The 21,275-nt window shown below is 43.3% G+C and overlaps 1 protein-coding gene across 2 annotated transcripts in view; it reads right to left on the bottom strand.

Moving 5' to 3' along the window:
* The window catches only part of KCMF1 (potassium channel modulatory factor 1), an 83,407-nt gene that overhangs the window by 4,491 nt on the left and 57,641 nt on the right, over window positions 1-21,275 (bottom strand). For both annotated transcript variants that reach the window (XM_075563067.1, XM_075563068.1), the window contains exons 4-6: window positions 8,243-8,344; window positions 4,912-5,086; window positions 2,647-2,929 (exon numbers count right to left, since the gene is read on the bottom strand). In XM_075563067.1, coding sequence (XP_075419182.1) covers window positions 2,647-2,929; window positions 4,912-5,086; window positions 8,243-8,344 — 560 coding nt within the window. The remainder of the gene's footprint in view (window positions 1-2,646; window positions 2,930-4,911; window positions 5,087-8,242; window positions 8,345-21,275) is intronic.

Raw genomic sequence — 21,275 nt, 5'->3', positions numbered from 1 at the left:
AGGAATCCAGTGGAGCACCTGGGGGCTGTCTACACTGCGCAGGCCCTGCTGTCTTGGCTGCTGTGGGGGCGCTGTCCAGTGGCCCCTGGCTCATAGCAACCTCTGTACCACAGAACCAAACACCTCCTGGCCCCATACTGGCTTTGCAATCCGTCTGCACTTGAGCTCCTTGTTGCAGCCACTGTGTCAAGAGGGTCTTCTTTGTGCTCTGTGGACCCTCTACTTTATCAAGCATGCCACGTGAGATGAGGTCTCAAATCCAAGACTCCTTCTGGATGAACTTCTTCCAAGACGGATGTATTCCGCCTCCTAGCAACCCACGTTCTTTGCCAATACTGTAATCTAAAAGCACCAGTTCTTCCGCGGTCTTCCTGAGGCTTTGGTGACTGAAAACACCATGGCTTGGGTCAAGCACACTTTAGCCCTCAGAGTGAAGTCTTTGCCTTCTCCCTCCTTAAGGTGTTGGAGACATTCTGTAGTAGATTTGCTCAGTGCTCTCTCGACTGCTGCTCCCCTGGGTGCCGGTGGTGAGTCCGAGGAAAAGGAGAGCTTGGCCACGTCGGTGTCTTCCGTTTCATGGGCACCTTGTGCAGAAGAACAAACCAGAGAGCAGGCCAAGCTGCGGTGCTCTAAGTATAGAAGGTGGTGGTTTTCCAAATGGCAGACATGACATTTGGCCGTAGTTCTTTAGAAAAGTAGTTTGAGCGACTTCCCCCACCAAGCACTGATGGTCTCTTGGCTTTTCTACCTACTCCTTGTCTCTAGTTTGAATGGCATTTCCTGGAAAGCTGTTAACAACCTGGCTTGGCACTTTTCTCTGGGTCTGGGCTGCAGCCTGCCCCATAGCTGGCACGCACCTTGAAGGGACTGGTCACTAGACTACGCACACGAGGTGACTACAACCTAATAGCAAGTTAAGTATCTGTGGCTTACAGAGAGGAAATCAATCAATTCTTGGCCCCAGGGAGGGGTGCCATACCTTAAAATCTACAAGACCCCAAACCTAGTGCCATCAAGTTAATTCAGACTCATAGCCAGATCATAAACACATCAGTATTATTTATCACATTTAATCCTCAAAACATTCTCCTTAGGAGGCACAATTAACAATAAAACCGAGGTTTGGAGGACTGAAGGGCCTTGCTTCAGGTCCCCAACTCCTAGGTGCTGAAGCTGGCCCAGGGGTGTCTCACTGCCACGCCTGTGCTCTGCACTCCTCGGCTCCAGGCACTCTTGGTATGTATGCACTCAGAAAATGAGGGGTTCACTGTGGTCTGAGTTAGGAGTGCCAGCCCCCACCACTAATCACGGGTTCAATAAGCACAATTGTACGGTTGAGATATGTATATATATTATGTTAAAGTTATCGAGAGCATGCGAGATAAAAGATATTGAAGTAAAGGAGTCACAATATCATGGTAGCATGCTCACCTCAACCCCACTTGATGGTCCACGTGGAGAGGGGCAAGGGAAAGGAGGGTCAGGGAACAAGGCAGGAGGATGGGAGAGGAGAACCTCGCTCTTGCTAACCCACACCTATACACCTTTGGGGGTGGTCTAGGGACATACACGCAGGAAGAGTACACATGTGACAAGATGGGCAGGTCCTAGATTTAGGATGGCAGTTTAACTTTGACCTGTTCTTTGGACCTCCATAGGAACCATTATCAGTAGGGTGCAAACCCCACCTACAGGAACCAAATAGATGACTGTAGGCATCCATTCTCCGTAACAGCAGGGAGCAGGCCCACTGCAGTCTGGCAACTGATGGCCCTCAGGGAGGATGCCTGTGAGCACCTGACCTCCCCCAGAGTTCACAAACTCCACCACTGTCTAACTCCATTTCCCCAAGATTTTTCTGAAGCCCCATCGTTATTGATAAGGATGCACATGTGCCACTCTATTAAAAAGGTTTAAAAGAAGAAACTGAGTCACAATTGTACGTAATTTTGGAAATTATTGATATACTATTTTCCATCTTCATCTTATGGGTATGTTTCTTTTTGGGGGGGGGTTGGGGAAACTGCTCCATGAAAAAGTCCAAATTAACACAAGGTGAACCTACTTTGCTCTTAAAAAAAACACAAAAACTTTTATATTCTTAAAAGTCATATACAATGCCAAAGAAGACTGTCCTCCATTGGATGGAGGGCTGTGTGGTGGGAAAACGACTTTTCTCAAGAGTTGACTTTTTATGTGCCAACCAGAGGGATTTAAATTCTTCCTTTAAAATAAATACTCAGAACAAAATCCCACCCTGTATTATGAAATTTTTTTCTGTACCTCTTAATGCTTCACAGCAGACTTTGAAATGTCAACGATGATGGTAAATGCAATGAGCAATATATGTAATGATATGGTGTATAAGTTTTACCGGCAACAGGGGGAAGGAGATACACATTAGGGTGATGAAATATAGTATGAAAACAAGAGTAGGATTTCTACTTTATCTAACATCCTTTATCAGCTTCTTTGGGAAACCGTGCACGTGCAGTGTTGATTAGATCTGTGAGTGTTAAGGGTGTAACAAAAGGTAGAGTTTCTAAGAAGCTCTCTATGCACAAATGAGAAGAGATCATTTCAGGATCTGCAGTGCTGATAAAACATTCCCTCTCCAACAAAATGATGCGTAAATAAATGAGCTACCTTGTTAAAAGAAACTGGGAATTCTGGATCGCTTGCTGACTGCTTTCTGTGGTAGCTGTGTTGGCTGTTGCTGTGGACTGTGTGATTGTAGTGGTGACACTGCTTGTGTTGGTACGTCGGGTTGCGTTGCGTGCGGTCTCCAGTTGTTGCCGTGCTGCCTGGGCGTGCTGCCGTTCGAGCTGCAGCTGCATCTGCAGTTGTTGTAACTGAGAAGCGGAAGGGCCAGAAGAATTAAGCTGTCCTCCTGCAGAGCGTCTCACTCCTGATAGCTGAGATAAAAGCTCTGCCGAGAGAAATGAAGACAATTAAAGGCTGCTAAAAACTATCGCGGGGAACAAAATGCTACAGAGGAACATTAAAGAGCATCATGAATAGATAAGAGATTCAGTCACCTGGGAGCACAACACCTTACAGTGCCTCCACAGGGCAAGCTCTGCTGTGTGTGGGAATGCAAATACAAACCGACAGTAACCCGGAAATAATTACTTTTGTTTTAAGCAAAACATTCAGAAGAATTTGCTTTTTAAACCATTTGCCCGATAGACGGATGCAGTTGTACTTTCTTGTAGTACTTTAGCACCCGAGAGGGTTGTATTTACTGGTCCAGTTATGGGCTCCCTTCCTCTGTTTGCTGCGCTCCCAGGTCCTCAAAGAGCCCCGGACACACAGCAGAAACTCAAGCAGCCCACTAACGAGTAATAACGCCACCACTGCAGGAGGACTGGGTCATTCTGAGTAGCACCTCTTTCCCAGCTACTTTTCTGGCACTAGCTGAACCGCTGCCACGGGCAGTTCTCAATAAGTCCAATTTTCTCCCAAGAACGTGTTGTCCTGGCCTCACTTTATTTATTGATCCAAAACGACTGCCACTGAGTTGATGACGCACAGTGACTCCAGAAAGGGTTCCCAAGACTGTGGATCTTTATGACAGTAGACAGCCTCATCTTCCTCCCCCAGCAAACCCCTGGCCTCACAGTTACCAATCCAATGCTCAGTCTAGAGCGACAGCGAGGCTCCTTATGAAACAGGTCGGTTGTACTCATGGAGCATGACGTGGGCTCTGTCCCTGCACTCTCATTTCAGTGCCATGTAATGACTGCCTGGCACGTGTGTCTGTGATTCTCTCTCTCACATGGGATTATCCCAGACCAGCAAACGCTCTTCAAAATTAAAACTGAGTGAATTTTTCCTTTCTTGTTCACTGTTGCTTTATCGTAGGTTTTCTTATACAAGTCTTTCATGGAAAGTAGCACGAACATAAACAGCTTTTCCCAGACAGGAAGTAAGGAAGAGTTTCTCAACTTCAAATTTTGTCGGTAGAGATTTTTTTTAACTTTTGAAGTTTGCTTCTATCAAACAAATAAGTTTGCTTCTATCAAACAAATGGACAAAGTAAAATGAACAGGTCCCCCCGCCCAGTTTATTGTTTTGTGAATTAGTGTTATTTTGAACTTATTTTTATGCTTAAAAGATTAAAATCTTTTATGCTTAAAAGATTTTTATGCTTAAAAGAATATTTGTGAGAAAAATTGTTCCCATTTTCGATCGAGCATTTAAGCATTAGTATCTGATGGCGCTCCGTAAGGTGCCCCAGGGCTGGTTTCAGAGAAACATCCCACCGTGTACACCCCTTTGAGAGCTACTGATCTGCCCTCATGGACAAACCAGATTCTGAAACCCAGTCTGCCTGCTGCCCCTCTCAGACCCCGAGACAAAGAGCCTGATTCTCGCACCCAGCCCTCATGTCCGCTGCAGGCCAGGACTTACCTTCCAACACCTCGGTCAGGTGTTTCAATAGGAACTCCTCGGGCTAGAGCATGTAGTCTTCAACATATTCCGCAATAGAGTTCGCAAACCAAAGCAAGGACAAAGGAATTCCTACATTTTCTTAAAATTTTTTTCCCCTACTTTATTTTCTTCAATGGAGAGAGCTTAATCTTTTAGCCTTGTCAACTATTATTATTTTTTAATAGGGTTTAAAACATGGAGTGCTGAAGTTCAATTCTGGCCTACCCTATGATTTTTGGAGGTTTCAAAGGAGGCCGTAAATATAAGAAGTCATTTCTTAATCTCTTGTGTCAGACTAGGAACAGCTGTGTGTGGTCTGCTTTTAATATATTTCATACTCAGAAAACACTTGGGGATTTTGTGAATATACAAAGGAGTGTAATCAGCGAGTATGTCTAGGAACACAAACTCCACAAAACCCTTTAAAATGAAGTCCCTCCCATCCCCGGATTCCCTTATTAATGTGCGGCCACTTACCAGCTATCGGATCCATGGCTTCCCTATTGCTTGGAGAATATGAACTCTGAGAAGAAGCAAGTCCGCCAGTAGAACTGCTAGTAAAGTGCATGTTTGATCTACGGGCGCGAGGCCCTCCTAATCCCCGGCCAGGGTGGAACATTCGACGTACATGTCGGACACCACTCGATTCATCATGACACAAAAGTTAAGAAAAAGACCCAACCAGTTCACAGAGAGGAAAAATACCACTTCAACGTTGCTCATGGTTTTCTAAACTGCCAGGTATTTTAAAATAGCCTATAAGCTAGATAGAAAATGTCCCTACTTAGATCGACGAGGGCTGTTAAATACAGAAAAGGACACAAAACATTTTAAACCATGTACACGTGTGTGCATGCTTATCGCATGTGGACATAAAGAAGTTAAATGTTCGAAAGTCTCAACCAACTTACCCCCCTAAATGTGGGTCACCCAAACTCCTGTGCAACCTATGCTCTTTCCAAATAGGCCAGTATGTGGGAGGGGCCAGCTGGCTGTACACCAGACAGGAGAGCTCTACAATGCAAGCCTAAGGCTTTCAACGACTGCCCAGTGAGTCAGCCGTTAGTGACAGGCCAATGATCGTGAGGCCCTCAGGTACCACGACATGTGGGATACAGAAGAATTTCCCCCTAGCAGTCTCCCCCAAATCTATGCCAGACAGCTGCTTGGGAATGACTATACTTGGAGGTCATCAGAAGTAGGTCAGGTGTTATTCTCCCTAAGGGTTATCAACCATCTAGAGCAAGTAGTCACCAGTTTATCCCACAACAAATAGGGCCCACTCCCTTCTGATAGGGATAGCAGTTGTCTGTTTCCTTGTAGGAGACCGCAGAGAGGTCAAACCCACCCAAGGATGACTAAGGCCAGGCTGCCATCTTGAATCTAGGGTCCGCCCATCTTGTCACATGTATACCCCCAATCCCTCTTCCTATTGCGTGTATATCCCTGGACCACACCCCTCTCATTTACTGTGTTACCCATAGGTCAGCCCCTTCCAGTGATGTATGCCCTCACCTGTGATTAGGGGGCTTGCACGTACCCAGAGAATATGAAAGGCCTGGGCTAGCATTAAATCTCTCTCTCTCCCTCCACGTGGACCATCTAGCGGGGCAGAGGTGAGCATGCTACCATGAATTGTGTCTGACTCCATTTATTTCAATACTTCACTTCTATCTCTCATGCTCTCTGTAACTTTACTATGATCTTTACTTATTATCGCTGTACAATTTGTGCCTACCGGACCCGTAATGATGTGTTAGGGGCTGGCTTCCCCTGACAACGATACTGTGTGCCATTTCATCATGGTACGCATGAGGACAGAGCCTGGGTTCTGCAGAAAGGGAGGCTAAGACCATTCTATTCTGTTTTCATAAGAGTAGCTTGGTGTGACATACAGGTTAGAATTCTAGCAAAATTGTGGAAAAGTAAAATACACGGTGCTTGAGATTTAGAGGCTTTTACACAAAAGCCATTCCCTGATGTCCAACAGTTACTGCCAAGCCAGCATTTTACATTTTAAAACTTAGTGGTAACACTTACTAGGAATCTAAAATGTAATATATGTGGCTCCCTTGTGCTGCACAATTTACTCTTTTCTTGGCAACTAAAGGCATTTACAAAAATCTTATCAAGTTGATACATATGAGATGGGAAGTTAACTGAATAAAAACCTATTTCACCAGAGGGCCCTGGACTTGCAGAGAAGTCCAGGATGCCAGCTAAGTTTTCGATTATTTGTCTAGTTTCTCCAGGACAGGGGAGTGAGGCAAGCCTTGCGGGTATTGTAAAGGATTATTTTGCACAAAATGTAAAGTGACTCAGAGGCTTATATATTCTTGACTCCTCTTGTGTTTTCTGTAAAAACGCTACTTTCTTCACACTCTGAGAAAGTGGCCCCCTTTATTCCCTATGTATTAGCTCTTATCTCAGGCTAGGATAGCACTTTGATTCCTCAAGCCAGTCCCAGGATAATTCCCCTAAACAGAAAGGGTCATATATCCAATGAGAAAATCAGGAATGAAAAGCAAGGGACTGCGGCTGTAGGATTAAAACACTGCCAACTGAGTTTCATCCTCAATAGTCTAAGGTTGAATGATTATTGCCCAGAGACAATCTGAGGGATGAAGTCACATTTAGAAATGCAAAAGCAGCATTCTGATGAATATTTCAGTTGCTTTAAACTTGACTGGTCATAGAAACATTCACACAGTAACAAAATCCTGACTTAATAGGTGAAACACACACACATATTTTAAATCGGTAATCATTTTTGAAAAACAATTTGTAACCTTAAACTAGAAGCCTTATGTTTACAAGACTAACTGTCCTGGTAGGGGAGGGAAGTATGCTGCTAGAAGTTGTTGAGAGAGAGGCTTGGGAAAAGGATACAGAAATGAAAGTGGGAAGGGGATTTAGATGTGCATCTGGTCTTATGCTATCCTACTCAGAGGCTGGGCACAAAATGGCTCTCTCTAGAGCAGGGGGCCCCCACATGTGTTAGGAGCATCAGGGCAAGCCAGCAGAGGAAGAGGGGCCAGGACACTAATCCATTTTACATTGAACTACTGAGATTTTTAACTAGGATTAACACTTCCCTCTTTTGGTATAACTACATCTGCCTGAAAAATTCAAGACCTGGCCCCATCTATCTGTTAAAAAAGTAAAAAAAGCCCCGCTTTTAGATGTGACATCTAGGCTTTCAGTCCAGTTTGTTTTGTCTTCTTGTTTAGATAGCAACCTTTTAAATTCTTGCATTTTAGTAAGAAAGCTACCTTTTTATGGATGTTAGCAATTTATTGACCTAATATTTGTAAATGGTCTGTTTAGGCAGGTTAAAATTATGTAATGCAGTGTTTAAAACAGGAGAAATTTTTTCCTTTTTTTTTAAAACTGTATAATGTCCCTCAAGTTATGGCAGTGTACCTTGTGCCACTGAATTTCCAAAGTGTACCAATTTTTTTTACTGTGCTTCAAATAAATAGAAAAAGTAGTTAATACCGAAAAAAAAGTAAGGTTATAATGAGCTAAAGGACAGAGGATGGATAAGTCAAGTTACATTACATTGAATAAACATGGCTCCCGTGCTCTTGAGAACACTGAAGAGAGAGAGAGAGAGAGAGAGAGAGAGAGAGAGAGAGAGAGAGAACATGAATATGAGACACAGCACCTTGGCTTTTGGAAAGGGCTGAATCTGTAAATAAAAGTTTGGAGATTGGCTTTTTTCTCTTTAGGGACACTGTTCTTAAAAAGAATCAAAATGACAAGTGTTACAAACCACTCTTTCCCTTGTCGCCTATGAAAAGGATATTAAATCTCTAGGGGCTCTGTGTTCAAGTGTCAGGTGAGCTGCGAAGTCGTCTGTGACATGATTAGGATCGCCTCCAGGTAACGCTGCACATATTGGACAAATCTGAAACGAAAGTAAAGACAACGGGCTTAATATATGACCCCACCGATCACACATGTTTCTCCAACCTCTCCTATGATCGTGTTTTCAATGTGTGAAACACACTGCAGCTCTCAGCTAACACCCCAGCTGTGTGCGACTGCAGTCCTGGGTCAGACCTAGAAATGTCTACTAACAACCTCATCAATTCCTTTATATGGTCTAGCATAAATAGGTTTCATTTTAAAATGTGCTATTTAGTGCACATTAATGTTGATATTCAGTCTTGAATGGATAAGGCTGAGTCACAAGTTTACAACCTGCCCCCCACCCCTCCCCGAGTAAGACAACTGACAGCCAGTCTCCAGGGGCGGTGAAGTAGTGCATGATCACTGCCAGTATGCAAACATTCTCTATATATTTATATTTACGAGCAGAATTTCCATGGGGCAAGAGAACAGGGAACCATTTTTAAAAGAAGCTGATTTCCTAAATATAAAAAGAGGAGGCGGTAAGGATTGGGAGAAAATGAAGGGCAACGCATTCAGGAACCAATGCTGGATCAGAAGCCTGTGGCCAGGTCAAGACCAAAGCTAGATGACCTATCTCTCTCTGGGTGACAGGGCCAGAGATGGAAGGGGTAAAGTAGGAATACAATGGTGGGGCAAGCCTCAGTAGCTCCACAAAGTGGCTTCTGAAACAGCAGTTTCCACACGAGTGAACTCAAGGACAGGAAGGACAGAGAGAATAAGAAGTGTGAGGAAAGGTTCAGCGTTCTTCTAGAAACCACCACACGCAGATGATGGTCCGTCAAAGAATGCTCGCCAAGAGTGGACCTTAAAGACAGAGCCAGGAAGGCAGGTCTGCAGCAGAGAGGCAAGATCAAAGGGAGCCCAGGAGATGTATTGTTACAGCTTTAAGTTTGTGCCACGGGTAATGAAGTTGAACCCAGGAGAGGGAATCCATCTGGTCAGCACATGCACTATCTGCCACAATTCTTTCCCCCGAAGTAAAATTCGGAATCTGCTGAGCACTGGAGATCAGGATGCCGGGGGAAGGTGAGGCTGGAAAAGGATGGTGGTCAAGCATGGAGGGGTGAACAGGCTCCCCTCAGAGTCTTATCTGCAGCTAAGACAATGCAAAGACTTCTAAGGCCTAGAAAGCAAGGTTGGCCTGAGTGGTTCTCTCCCTCTTATGCCCAGTCAGCTGTCCTGATCACTTATTCAGAACTCAGAATAGATGAGGCTAATCAAGTAATCGCCCTAACAATACCCAGGAAAGCCCAGAGATGTCCATGAGAAATGATGCTTACTTATGACAAAGTGCAAAACAATGAGGGCGGTCACGATGGAACGTGCCTGCCAGGTAAATGAGAGGTCGACAGGCCTGTTCCTTGCCTTTCTTAGATGTCAGAAAGGTCTTTATCTTTCACTGAGAAATGCAACTACATCTGATTATAACATGCTAGAGCAGCTACTCCCTTGATGAGGAATTTCAGGCTTACTGTCTGTACCACTCCTGTGTTTCATGAGATTGCCAGATTGCTGACTGAAGACAAAAGGAAACAAAAGAAAAAGAACCCAAAGAAACTAACAAGGAATAAGCCCTAGTTATTCAAAAAGAAACCAAGCTAGTTGGGTGACTTCTGAGTTTTCATTTTGCACAGTGGACCCAGGACACTGACCTGTTTGTAGTTTGTTACAACATCCTAAGACTGCGTGGTACTTCCAAGCAGACAAACTAACCACCCAAAGGAAGGGCATCTTCCTATATTTACAATGTTTCCTTCACATGGACTGCCCTTGGGTACAGGCAGGGGCTGCAGCAGCTGCAGTGCTCTCTGAAGCCACAGGGAAATGTAGAGGAGGGCGGAGGAGCACCGAGTCTGGACGGTGGGCCCAGAAAACGGAGACTACGCTGGGCTCCCGTGGGAGAGGCTGGCCCCTGTGGCTCTCTGAGTTAGCTCCAGCAAGGAGACGGAGAGGGGCTAGGTTCCAAGGCAGGGGGGCCCAGGGGCCTGCTCAGAGTTTTACAAGACATAAGTTTTACCTGATTCATGTTGTAGGATGAAAACACAGATAGGGCAAGGCTTTATATTCTGAGAAGTAACGGAGGGACAGGATGAGGGGAAAAGGAGAGCAAAAGAAAACAGGAGAACCAGAAAGTGGCAAGGGAGAAGCGTGAGGGACAGAGTGTCCTTACTGGGTCCCATAGAAGGTAGGTGAATAACCCTACCACCCTGGCACGTTGGTCAACAAGCATGTACCTACGTCTGCTGCCATACGATACAGTTACAGATCTATTACTGGGACAGGAGGACTGTACCGAAACACCAGCTTAAGACCACGACAAACTGTCAACAAGAGGTTTACCGACTAGCTTAAATTAGTGCTTCCCATTCGACCACTAAGCTTGGTCAATAGTGTGCTTTTGAGTTTTGTGCCACATTTTTCTCCCACTCTATCAAGGGCCTTCTAATGCAGTGCTTCCTGACCTTCCTAATGTGACCCTTTCATACAGTTCCTCATGTGGTGGTGACCCCCCCAACCATCAAATTATTTTCGTTGCTACTTCATAACTGTAATTAGCTACTGTTATGAATCAGGTGACCCCTGAAAGGGTCGGTCAACCCTCAAAGGAGTCGTGACCCACAGGTTGAGAACCGCTGTTCTAATGTGATCCCTTTCAGAGCAGTGGGCAGTGATAGCCGGGCATCTCGGGGTCTTGGGGACTGGAGGTGCACAGTTCATTAGCCATTCAACTGTTTCCCTGCAGCTTTGATTTTCCCTACTCTTCTTTCCCTCAGACAGGGAGAGACCAATAGTTGAATCTTAGATTCAACTCACCAGGTTTGAGGACTCCAGAAGTCACTCACCAAAATAGGATGTGTAATACGGTGTCATGAGACCCCAGTCTAGCCATCAGTCCTCCTGGTTTGGTCTGCAACCCTTTGGGAAACCTGTCCTAATGTCCGGGGTGGAGATCCTTCTAGGAGCCCCCAGTGCATGAGTACCAGTGACTTTTTAAGTGACAGGTTGCTACCAATGACTGGAGTACCTAATCATCACACAGGCTGGTGTGCGTCTTCCATGCGGGCTTTGTTGCATCTCAGTTAGAGGGCTGTTTGTTTTCCTTCAAGCCCCCAGATGCTATCTTTTGATAGAGGGGCACCACCATCAGCATTCTTCACCACATTGGCTTATGCACCTACTCTGTCTTCAGTGATGTGTCGGGAAGGTGAGCATCATGGATGCCAGTTAAACAGAACAAAGTGTTCTTGCATTGAGGGAGTACTTGAGTGGAGGCCCAATGTCCATCTGCTACCTTAATACTTAACCTATAAATATATGCACACAGATTTATTTCCCCGTCCTCATATATAAGTATATTTACATATGTACATGCCTGTATTTAGACCTCTATAAATGCCTTTTGCCTCCCAGTTCTTTCCTCTATTTCCTTTTACTTTCCTCTTGTCCCACTATCATGTCCAGCCTTTATTTGGGTTTTAGTAATTCCTCTCGGTTACATTGCCTTGATCAAGCCCTACCAGGCCTCCTACACCCTCCTCGCCATCGATTTTGGATCACTTGTTGTTCCCTTGTCCCTGGGGTTGTTAACACCCACTTCCTTTCCCCAGCCTCCCCCTCTCCTATGTCCCCCTGGAACTGTTGGTTTCATTGTTTTCTCCTCTAGATTGTTTACCCACCTATCTTATCTAGCTAAGATATGCAGAGACAATAATATGCACAAAAACAAGACAACGCAACAAAAGAAAACAAAACAATAACAAAACCAACAGCCAAAAAGAAAAGCCATAGTTCAAGGTCTATTGACCTTTAGGAGTGTTTTCTGGTGAGGTGCCTACGCCCTGCTCCCACAGCCTATTTTTGGTATTCCCTCGGGACTTCATTGCTCTGTTCCCTTTGCTGTTCTGTTGCATGCCCTTAAGAGTTTCGCCTCAATGTGGTGGGGTCAGATCAGGTGCAATTCTCCCAGTGTCTCCAGCGTTGTCCCCTGTAGCACTATAGGTCAGTGAAGGACATCATGTCTCTAGTGGGGCCGGCACTATGGTCTGTCCGCTCTGTGCACTGGCTGCTGTGAGCAGGAATATCTTCAGGGCTTGGTGGGCCAGGGTGTGCTCCACTCTCTCTTCCTCCCCCTTCATTTGCTCCCGTGTGCTGTGATCAGACATATCCCTCTCCCTGAGCTGCAGCTTCAGTGCTGTACTCTGAAGTGAATTCTTTGGGGGGTGGGAGGGAGGGCTGTCCATGTAGTTGGGATTGGGGCTGGCCCCTCAGACCACTCTATTCTTAAATCAGATTACCTTTAGATTCACCAGAAACATTTTCTTTTTGAAATTATGGGCTCAAAAAGCTGTTATAGTTCCCTCTATTGTTACTTCTGGTGGTAACACATTTGACACAACAGTTATCTGGCAATGGGCACAGTCTTGGAATGGGCAGCACAGCTGTCCTGTCATTTCTACTGCTTTCCTGCTCCGTTCACCTCCACGTGGTCCCGGTGGTGAAGCTCAGGCGGCCTCGGAAGAGCTGCAGAGCCGCTCGAGGGCTGCTGTCTTCCCTTCTCAAAGGATAAGCCACGTGGGCTAGCAGTGGAGAAAATAGTTATTCTGTAAAGGTGCTGAAATCCTTCTTTATTTATTATTCAAATGGACACATTTTCTGGTTTTAGAGGTTTCCTTATACCGGTTTCACTCAGCCTTCAATTTTGTTTCCCATTATCTCTCAAACAATCAATACCTTGGCATCCCCTCCATCCACTATGTTCTTTCTCAACACTCACTGTGGGTTCAGGTTGTCTTCACCTTTGGATAATGCTTCTCTACCCACCTTTAAGGAGCCGTGATGGCATAGTGCTTATACTCTGAGCTGCCACCCGCAGGGCTTTTACTCCTGTAAAGAGTTAAGAATCTTGGAAACTCACAGAAGCAGTTCTTCCTGTCCTACAGGGTCACTGTGAGCTGGCATTGACTTTACCACAGTCAATTTGGTTTTTTGAGCTTGGTCCACTGTCCAAAAATTACACCGTTTTTTTAGACTTGGCTCAAGGCCTTCTCCAAGTACTCTCTTCATTTCTCCGATTGTGTCGATAAGCCAGTCTGGTCTTTAGTCATGCCACAAGGTCTGTATGCACAGAAGCCGTGTTTTCCATATGCTGCCTGCTGGCACCAGTATCTTACACTAAGAATTTGACTAATGCAGAAAACAACCATTTTGTCGTCTTCTCGTTTCACATCAATTAAATATAATGTTCTCAGGTGATACATGAAGGTACAGTCTTGTAAAAGGTCGGGAAACAAACACAGCCTCTGTAAGGCTCCCTTTCCAAGCAATCTTATAAATGGCCTGGGAATTATCCAGCCACCCTTCATAACTCTCATTGTCTTTCTGAGGGTAACGAAGTGGGGTGATGCACACACAAGGGGTGCTCCCCTCACCCTTTCCTTTTTACCGCTAACAACTCAGTTAATATTTGCTCAGGCACCCACACTTTTTCTCACATGCAAACTTTCTGCAGCCCCACCCTCCAGAGTCCTCTTACTTTGTCCCCTCATTGCGTGAAAATTCTTTGCTTTCCCCACTCTTGCTCCCTATTCCTATTAGTGAGTCAAATTATTAACTTAATCATCAAGAAAAGTTACAAGAAACATTTCCTTTTTATTTGTGCAAGCCTGTAAAGAAGTGGTGTGCCACTATCACCCCCATGAACTCTGACAGCTTTTCTTCCTCACTGTGTCCACCGACGTGGTTCCCCATGCCCTCTACCCTGCCCTTCCATGCCCCGCAGGCCATCACCCATCTAGCTACAGTCTCTGTTACCCCCACCCCAGCCAACATACAAAGTCAAGGCCGACAACAGACAAGGACCCTGCAACAAAGACCATCGAAGCAGAGAAAGGCTTCCATGATGCCAATAGATTTGGGGCTACCACCGGCACCCAAAGCTTCCTGAAAACTAGCTGTTGAGGATTTAAGCCCTGAACTGTTTCCTCTTTTAGGGTGGGGTGTTTCAAATGTAGACGAACCCGTCCTTTGTCAGAGCGCTACAGTCTTCATCCTTCTTGGAACTGACTCCCCCTCCCCCAAATAATAAGCACAAGACAGGGAAAAACATAATATCTAATCAAAGAACATTCCCGTGTTCATACGATACGGATTTCTAGTATAAAAAGTTAGGTAGTCTTCTCTGGGCTACTCACCACAGCTCTGCTGGCTTATATGGTTGGTTCACCATGTTGAGTTATGAACCAGGTAACTAAAAGATGTTTACAAAGATAGTCTCTTTTGATCAGGCTTACTGGTTGTGTAAAGATGGGTGGAACGCCCAAGACTATGTCCCTTAAGTTGCCCTTCAGGTTTGGAATTGAACAATTTTCAGCTAAACAGGTCTGCAAGGGCAATAACAACATTGGTGAGACAAATACCTCTAAGGGTGATAATCAAAAGACAGTACTTATCCAAAGACGAAGTTCAGGAGGGTTAGGAGAAAGAGAAATGGAAACAGGAAACATAGGAAGAGGAACAAGTGATTTTGCACTATGGGGATGGCAATCAATGCTATGAGACAAAATGTGGATGAATTGTTGAATGGAAAACTGAATTACTCTGTAAACTTCAGCCAATTCACAATTTAAAAACATCACTTTTTTGAAAGTCCTCCCTATTTTATGGCACATAAATAGTCCGCATAAACTGAGAGCATCTTCTAAGGCTGTAATGAGCACAATTACCCCGTGCTAATTCTTTAAAGTAGTCACTAACCACACGGTCAGCTGTTCAAACCCACGAGCAACTCCATGGGAGAAAGATGAGGCTGTATTTGCCTGTAAACATTTACAGCCCCAAAAACCCTATACAGGGTCACTACGAGTCAGAATCAATCAGTTTACTTTGTGGGTTTTAGTTTATTAATGAACTCATGATAATAATACTTTAGGTTACAAGTATTAGATTAAATATCAAGAAACTAAAATAGTTTCTATTCACTATTAAAGTTTATATAAGTTCCATGTTGAGGGTGTTTTAAACTGAGTCAGTAGAACTTTAAGCCAAGAAAAAAACAAAAAGCCACACACATATCCCACCCATGCCTTTATATGCATACTAGGAAAGAGGTGGGGTGTGTGTGTTGACATTTTACTGAGCTAATCACTGGTAGGCCAAAAACTTCGGGTTTTGGATCTCCTGCTCAATCAGAAGCAGAAATTTATTTTATAATTATTTTAAAGTATAATATGAAAACTACGTATGAGCTTTGTTTTGATTCCATACATAAAGGACTAGTGGAAAAACCCATGCTATGTGGGCCTCCCAGAACCATCTCCCTGGCAGCTGCTTGTACCTTGCCATTCTTTTGGCCAACAAAAGACCTTTTGGGTTTCAGGGGCTAAGGTGAGAAGAGAATGCTTTGAAAATGATGTTGGCGGCATATGTGCAAGTGTGCTTGACAGATTGGAGGAATGGATGGATTGCGATAAGAGATCTAAGAGCCCCCAATAAAAGTATTTAAAAAAAGACCATTTAGGTTTTGAATGTGCACTGTTCAACTGGATTATGCTTTTCTGTTATTACAGTAGGATACTTAAGTTGATTTATACTTAAGTAGGGTTTATTTCATATTAATTTGTTTTTCCTCTAAGTTCCATCTCCCACATCTTAATGCTGGGTTAGGACTGCCACTTGTATTTTAGAAATTAAAATCAAATGTATATGATGATGTGGAAGCTCACAAAACCTACACCATAACTTGGCTACAATAAGCACTTCAGCTCACTCCAAGTTGTCCCAGGCCTGTATGCTGGCCTGAATTCACTCGAGAAATAGAGCATCCATCATCAGATAGCACAAAAGCCCATCATAATTCGATTCCCTCCCCTACTTCCATGGGGGTAGTTTACTTGTTGATATTGCTTAATAGGGTCAATAAGAATTTTAAAGGTTGGAAGGAGGACCCAGAAGCCAAAATCAAACAAAAATTTTCATGAAGAATTAGAAATGGACTCTATCTAACTCTGTGGTGTTTTTTTTAAAATGAGATTAAATTAGTCTCACGATGACAGAAACTCTGTATGTTTTTCTTCTTAAAGGCAAAACCAGTTTGTCAAGCAAGGCCCGGCTTGAGAGCATCCTAGGGAAAATGACCTCAGCCATGAGGGCAGAGGTTGGCATATTCAAATAATCTGAACTTGTTTTGTGTTTAACCCCAGGGTACACTAGGCAGAATAAAATTGTAGGGAGGAGACAAGGCTTAGTACTGTTAGAACTATAACTGAGTACTATTAAAACTAATTCTAATTTGCCAACAACTACCAGAGACCCCTAGCTTTAATTTATACTACTCTCCCTAGGAATCTTTCGGCAAACCATGTTCACATTTCACTATCTTGAAATCAACTTTCTGCATGTTGAACATGACCAACCAGTACTTACTTCACAGGACAAGAAAAAGCCAGCTTGTGCCGCCAGAGGATTTAAAATAAATGTTGCTAATACGTGACTGGAAATCAACTCACTGGCGTCTAACAACAAAAATGCTGCTATCCTACCCAGCAATCCCATCCCATTAGACATTTCTCCTATTTTGAAAACACATGTGTTCCCTTTTGCCATATGAAATTTAAAAAAAACACACACAGAGGAATACTACAGAGCAAGAAAAATTTCCCCAAACACAACCCTCCCAGATATAACCAACTACTGACAAATACTAGCACAAACACCTTCCTATAAAAGCTACCGATACCTTATTCTCATAATAATATGAGATTCAGCTTAAAACAATAAAATATTTTAAAAGTCCTTTTATGTACCACCATCTCCCCCTAGCATTACTTAAAATAGTCTAGAGTGAGGTTGTGAGAAATGTACAGAATCACTTTTTGATGGTTATTGATAAGTTAGTGTGTTGTAGCATAACAATATCATGGCATTTCAAAAGTGAAACTCAATTTGTTACAAACACATCTCAGCAACAATCAACACAAAGGAGGCAGGATATATTATTACCGCACGATACCAAAACACTGCAACAGCGCAGGCTATCGCAACTCTTTTTCAAGACGCCAAGAAAAAAAAAAAAGTAAACAAAGTTCCTAGTAGTGACATGACAGAAATAATAAGGGACTGCTACTTGCATGAAAAGAATAATCGAAAAAAAAAAAAAGAAAGAAAAGAATAATCGATTATAACATAATTTTCTAGTGAGAAAGAAATACTGGTGAGCCAAAAGTGCTTTTACTTTTTGGGCATTATGTTTTTCATAGAAATTACAATAGGGTTACTACATTAAAAACTGAAGGGAGATTAATTATACATCATCCATTAGTGATAAAAGCCATACTCCAGTTTGAAACACACACACACGCCACCCCACCCCCCCCAACAACACAAAAAAACAAACAAAAACCCTAAAGGTTCGGAAATTACTTGAAGTGCAAGTCAGCTCAAATATCATCCCAAAATATTTTTTAACAATATCAGGATCCTTTCTTAATGACCTTTTACATTAAAAACCAATCCCAAATCACTGCCACCTGACTTGTGACTCAGAGGGCAAGGTCAAGTGGCCCCTGTAGGTCTTTAGAGGACAGAAAGCCTCATCTTTCTCCCTTGGAGAGGCTGCTAAATTCTTATTGCTGACCTCGTAGTTTCTCCAACCTGCTTGTGCATCGGAGCCATGATCCCCGACCGTCCTGGCTAGCTGGTCATACGTGCACAATCTCACTTGCTCTCTATTGCTCACTCTAACTGCCAGGCTGATGGATATGAATTTGATCTTCCCTCAACCAAACTAGGTCAGTTGTTCCAATCTTCCAAATATTAGTCAGGGGCTACTAGGAGGGTTTAAAACCACATTGTGCTTAATTTTGAATTTTTACCGTATTTTAAGTAAAACTCTTTTCATTTGGCAAGTGTCAAAGAGTGTCTCGTGTAAGTGGAAACAAAGATCTATGTACTCTTAAAGTAAAAAAAATTTTAATTAAAAAAAAGTGAAAAAAATTTTAAAACCCTTAAAAATACAACACCAACACACACACACAGATATTTAACAGGCAGATACACCTTACTTTCTTAAGTAATTGTTCAAATCTGTCCACTTTCCCCCTCTTGGTTGACCATTTTTGGATCTTTACCTGATCTTTCTCATTATTCTCTTTAGCAAGCGATTGCTTAGTTCTCTGGAATCTTATACTAGGATCGCAGCATTCCCAATCTCATTCCAGTCTGTACACTAAATACCAGCAAACAAAAATCATTGTTACCTTTCTTCTCTTGGCTTCTGACGTGTAACAACGTCATTGCTGGTTCCTCTAAAAGTCTGTGTCCAATAGCCACCTCGACTATGCATTCTGAGAGGTTATGATTTTCCATAGTACCTGGTTTTGAAAATACTTGGCCTCTTTTCCCCTCCATACCACTCCAAAGACTCTTGATTCGCCTTCTTAAGTTAATCAAAAAAGGAGTGTCAAACCTTAAATTGGACTAGTGAGTCCCTCATGACTATAACATTGTTTTAAATTTGAACCCGAGAACATTTGGTACTAAGCCATACAGAGAAATAAAGTCTGGATTGATGAGACAACCTGGATGAGCCTTGAACACATCATTATGCAGCATGACCTGGCTCACTCACAAAAGCGTAGCATGTATATGCCTACTTACACGGAACATCTGGAAGAGGCAAATGTATAGAGAACAAAAGTCATTAGTGGTTACCAGGGGCCTGAAGGAAGGCGAAAGGGGAGTCATCGTTCAGGGTGTTTCTTGTTAAAGGTGATGGAAAATTTTGGAAATCGTAGGGAATGGTTACTCCACACACACAAAACGAACCTTTGGTGTACTTTTTTACTTGTTATGTCTTACATGCTATTCCACCAATAGAAGTTTGGCTAGAGGCGACAGTGATATTCTCTTGCCCATAAACGTTCCAAAGCGATGCTGGTTAGCAGAGTGAGGTCCTATAGGGAGCTACAAGCGGGTGGCCTAGAGGACACTGCAGAAAACACGCAGTAAGGGGAAAAAGCATGACAACAAATCGAGCTTTGAAAAGAAAAAAATACCAACAGGAACAGAAAAGCAGCCACGAGCCCTTGTTTACATAGCTATTATCTTTCCCAACAGAAAACAGATGGGAGTCACTCCTGAACCCCATACTTCAAAAACTTTCCACTAATCATAAAAGGGGGCAGACAGAGCAATAGCTCCTGGACTGTAGATATAAACAACGTATTATTACAAGGGCTATCCACGCTTATTTTAGATACTGGGAGACATTCAAAATGGTCAACAAATGGTATGCATGGCACACGCATCAGTCGGTCAGGACAGGCACTCGTTAGCAAGCCATCTTCACGCCTGGATCTAGGGTGCCACTGGCACAATTAAAAGAGAAACAAAAACAAGCCTGTAGGTTTTTATCAAAGATTCTCAGATGCTTGTCATTTTCACTTCAAATGGTTACGTGTTACGGATGGGAACAGAGGCAGATGTGGTACTCATGCCAAGGCTAAGAGTTGTTGAGGAGGGAGTAACCCTTGATACAGTCCACAAAAGCTAGTTTGAAAAATATATCTGGCCACTGCCTTGGGCCATGTACAGAAAGTTTGCCACCTTAATGAGGGTGCACAGCTGAATCCAACTTGTGGAAGACAGATTCCAAACCCAGTGGTGGATAGTGAGTACTTACTCAGTAAACGATGTGTGTCAAGCATACTGTTGTGTACTGTTTGTAATGACCCTGGCAGATAGCGGCCTTATAAAACAAAACCAACTGTCCCAGAGGGTCTTCTAGGCTGTACTCTTTACGAACGATCACCAAGTGGCAACTGTGCCTGGGAAAAGTAGCAATGGGGAGTTATGGCTTAATAGGCTTCTCTTTGAAGTGTTGAGAACATTTTGGAAATAGGTAATGGTGATGGTTGTAAAACAAGGTGAATGTAATTTTCATCATTGAATTGTGCACTTTAAATTGGCTAATATGGCACAATTTATATATGGTTTACAATGAAAACATTTTAAAGACAAATAAATCTGGTAAAGCAACAAAACTCACAACGTATGTAGATTAAAATAATTAAAGCAAGGCTCCTCTGGGGTTGAGTCTTATTTCCAAAACAGAGTAATTTGTTTTTTGTTCATGGAATGAACATAAATTACCACTGGATTCACCAATACTCGAGATAGGAGACTGGGTGGTAATTGTGGTCAATGGGACAATGGAAGAACTGTAGACTAACATCTCTGGGCTAATAACCACGGTAGGGTGCCTGATTTTGTAGGCGAGGGTGGGAGCATACTCATGAACACAGAGGTTTCAGAGAAGATATTTGCACATGAGCATTCACCTTTGCTGCAAATATATCCATGAATGTGGTGGGGTGGGGCATACCCAGGGAAGACTTCTTAAGATGTAAGTAATCAAACACCTTGAAAGAATAAGAGTCAGGATGCTTGGGACTATCGTCTCAGGGAAACCTCGGTTAATGGGCATAACATAGTCCACAGAGATAATGTTTTAGATCCAACTCTGTTGAGTAGCAACCAGGGTCAGAAGAGCTAGGAAGGCAATGGGAATGGAGAGAGAAAACACAGGGAGGTAGTGGGAAAAAGTGGTATTACATTGCAGAGATTCAAATCAATGACATGAAAAGAAATGTGTGTGAAGTGTTGAATGGAAAACTGATCTTTCCTGTAACTTTCATCCAACTCATAATAAAGAGTGGAAGCACAATACGAATGCCTACTTTATAACAAAGGCGCCTCTACTGTATACAGTGAACAGAGTACCCAACCAGAAGAGAAATCAAAGAGAAATCACTGCAACGTTTCTCCAACAACCAGGCTGCAGATGCAATTAAGTGAGGCTTCTTCCCGCTGCTACCTGAGACTATGCCAGAGAAGGCTGAGTCACTTTTACAGAAGAAAAACCAAGA

Source organism: Tenrec ecaudatus, chromosome 11 (assembly GCF_050624435.1).
Source record: "Tenrec ecaudatus isolate mTenEca1 chromosome 11, mTenEca1.hap1, whole genome shotgun sequence".
NCBI classification, from domain to species: Eukaryota; Metazoa; Chordata; class Mammalia; order Afrosoricida; family Tenrecidae; genus Tenrec; species Tenrec ecaudatus.
The sequence above is the reverse complement of the archived record's forward strand: the minus strand, read 5'-3'. Positions and strand labels throughout refer to the sequence as shown.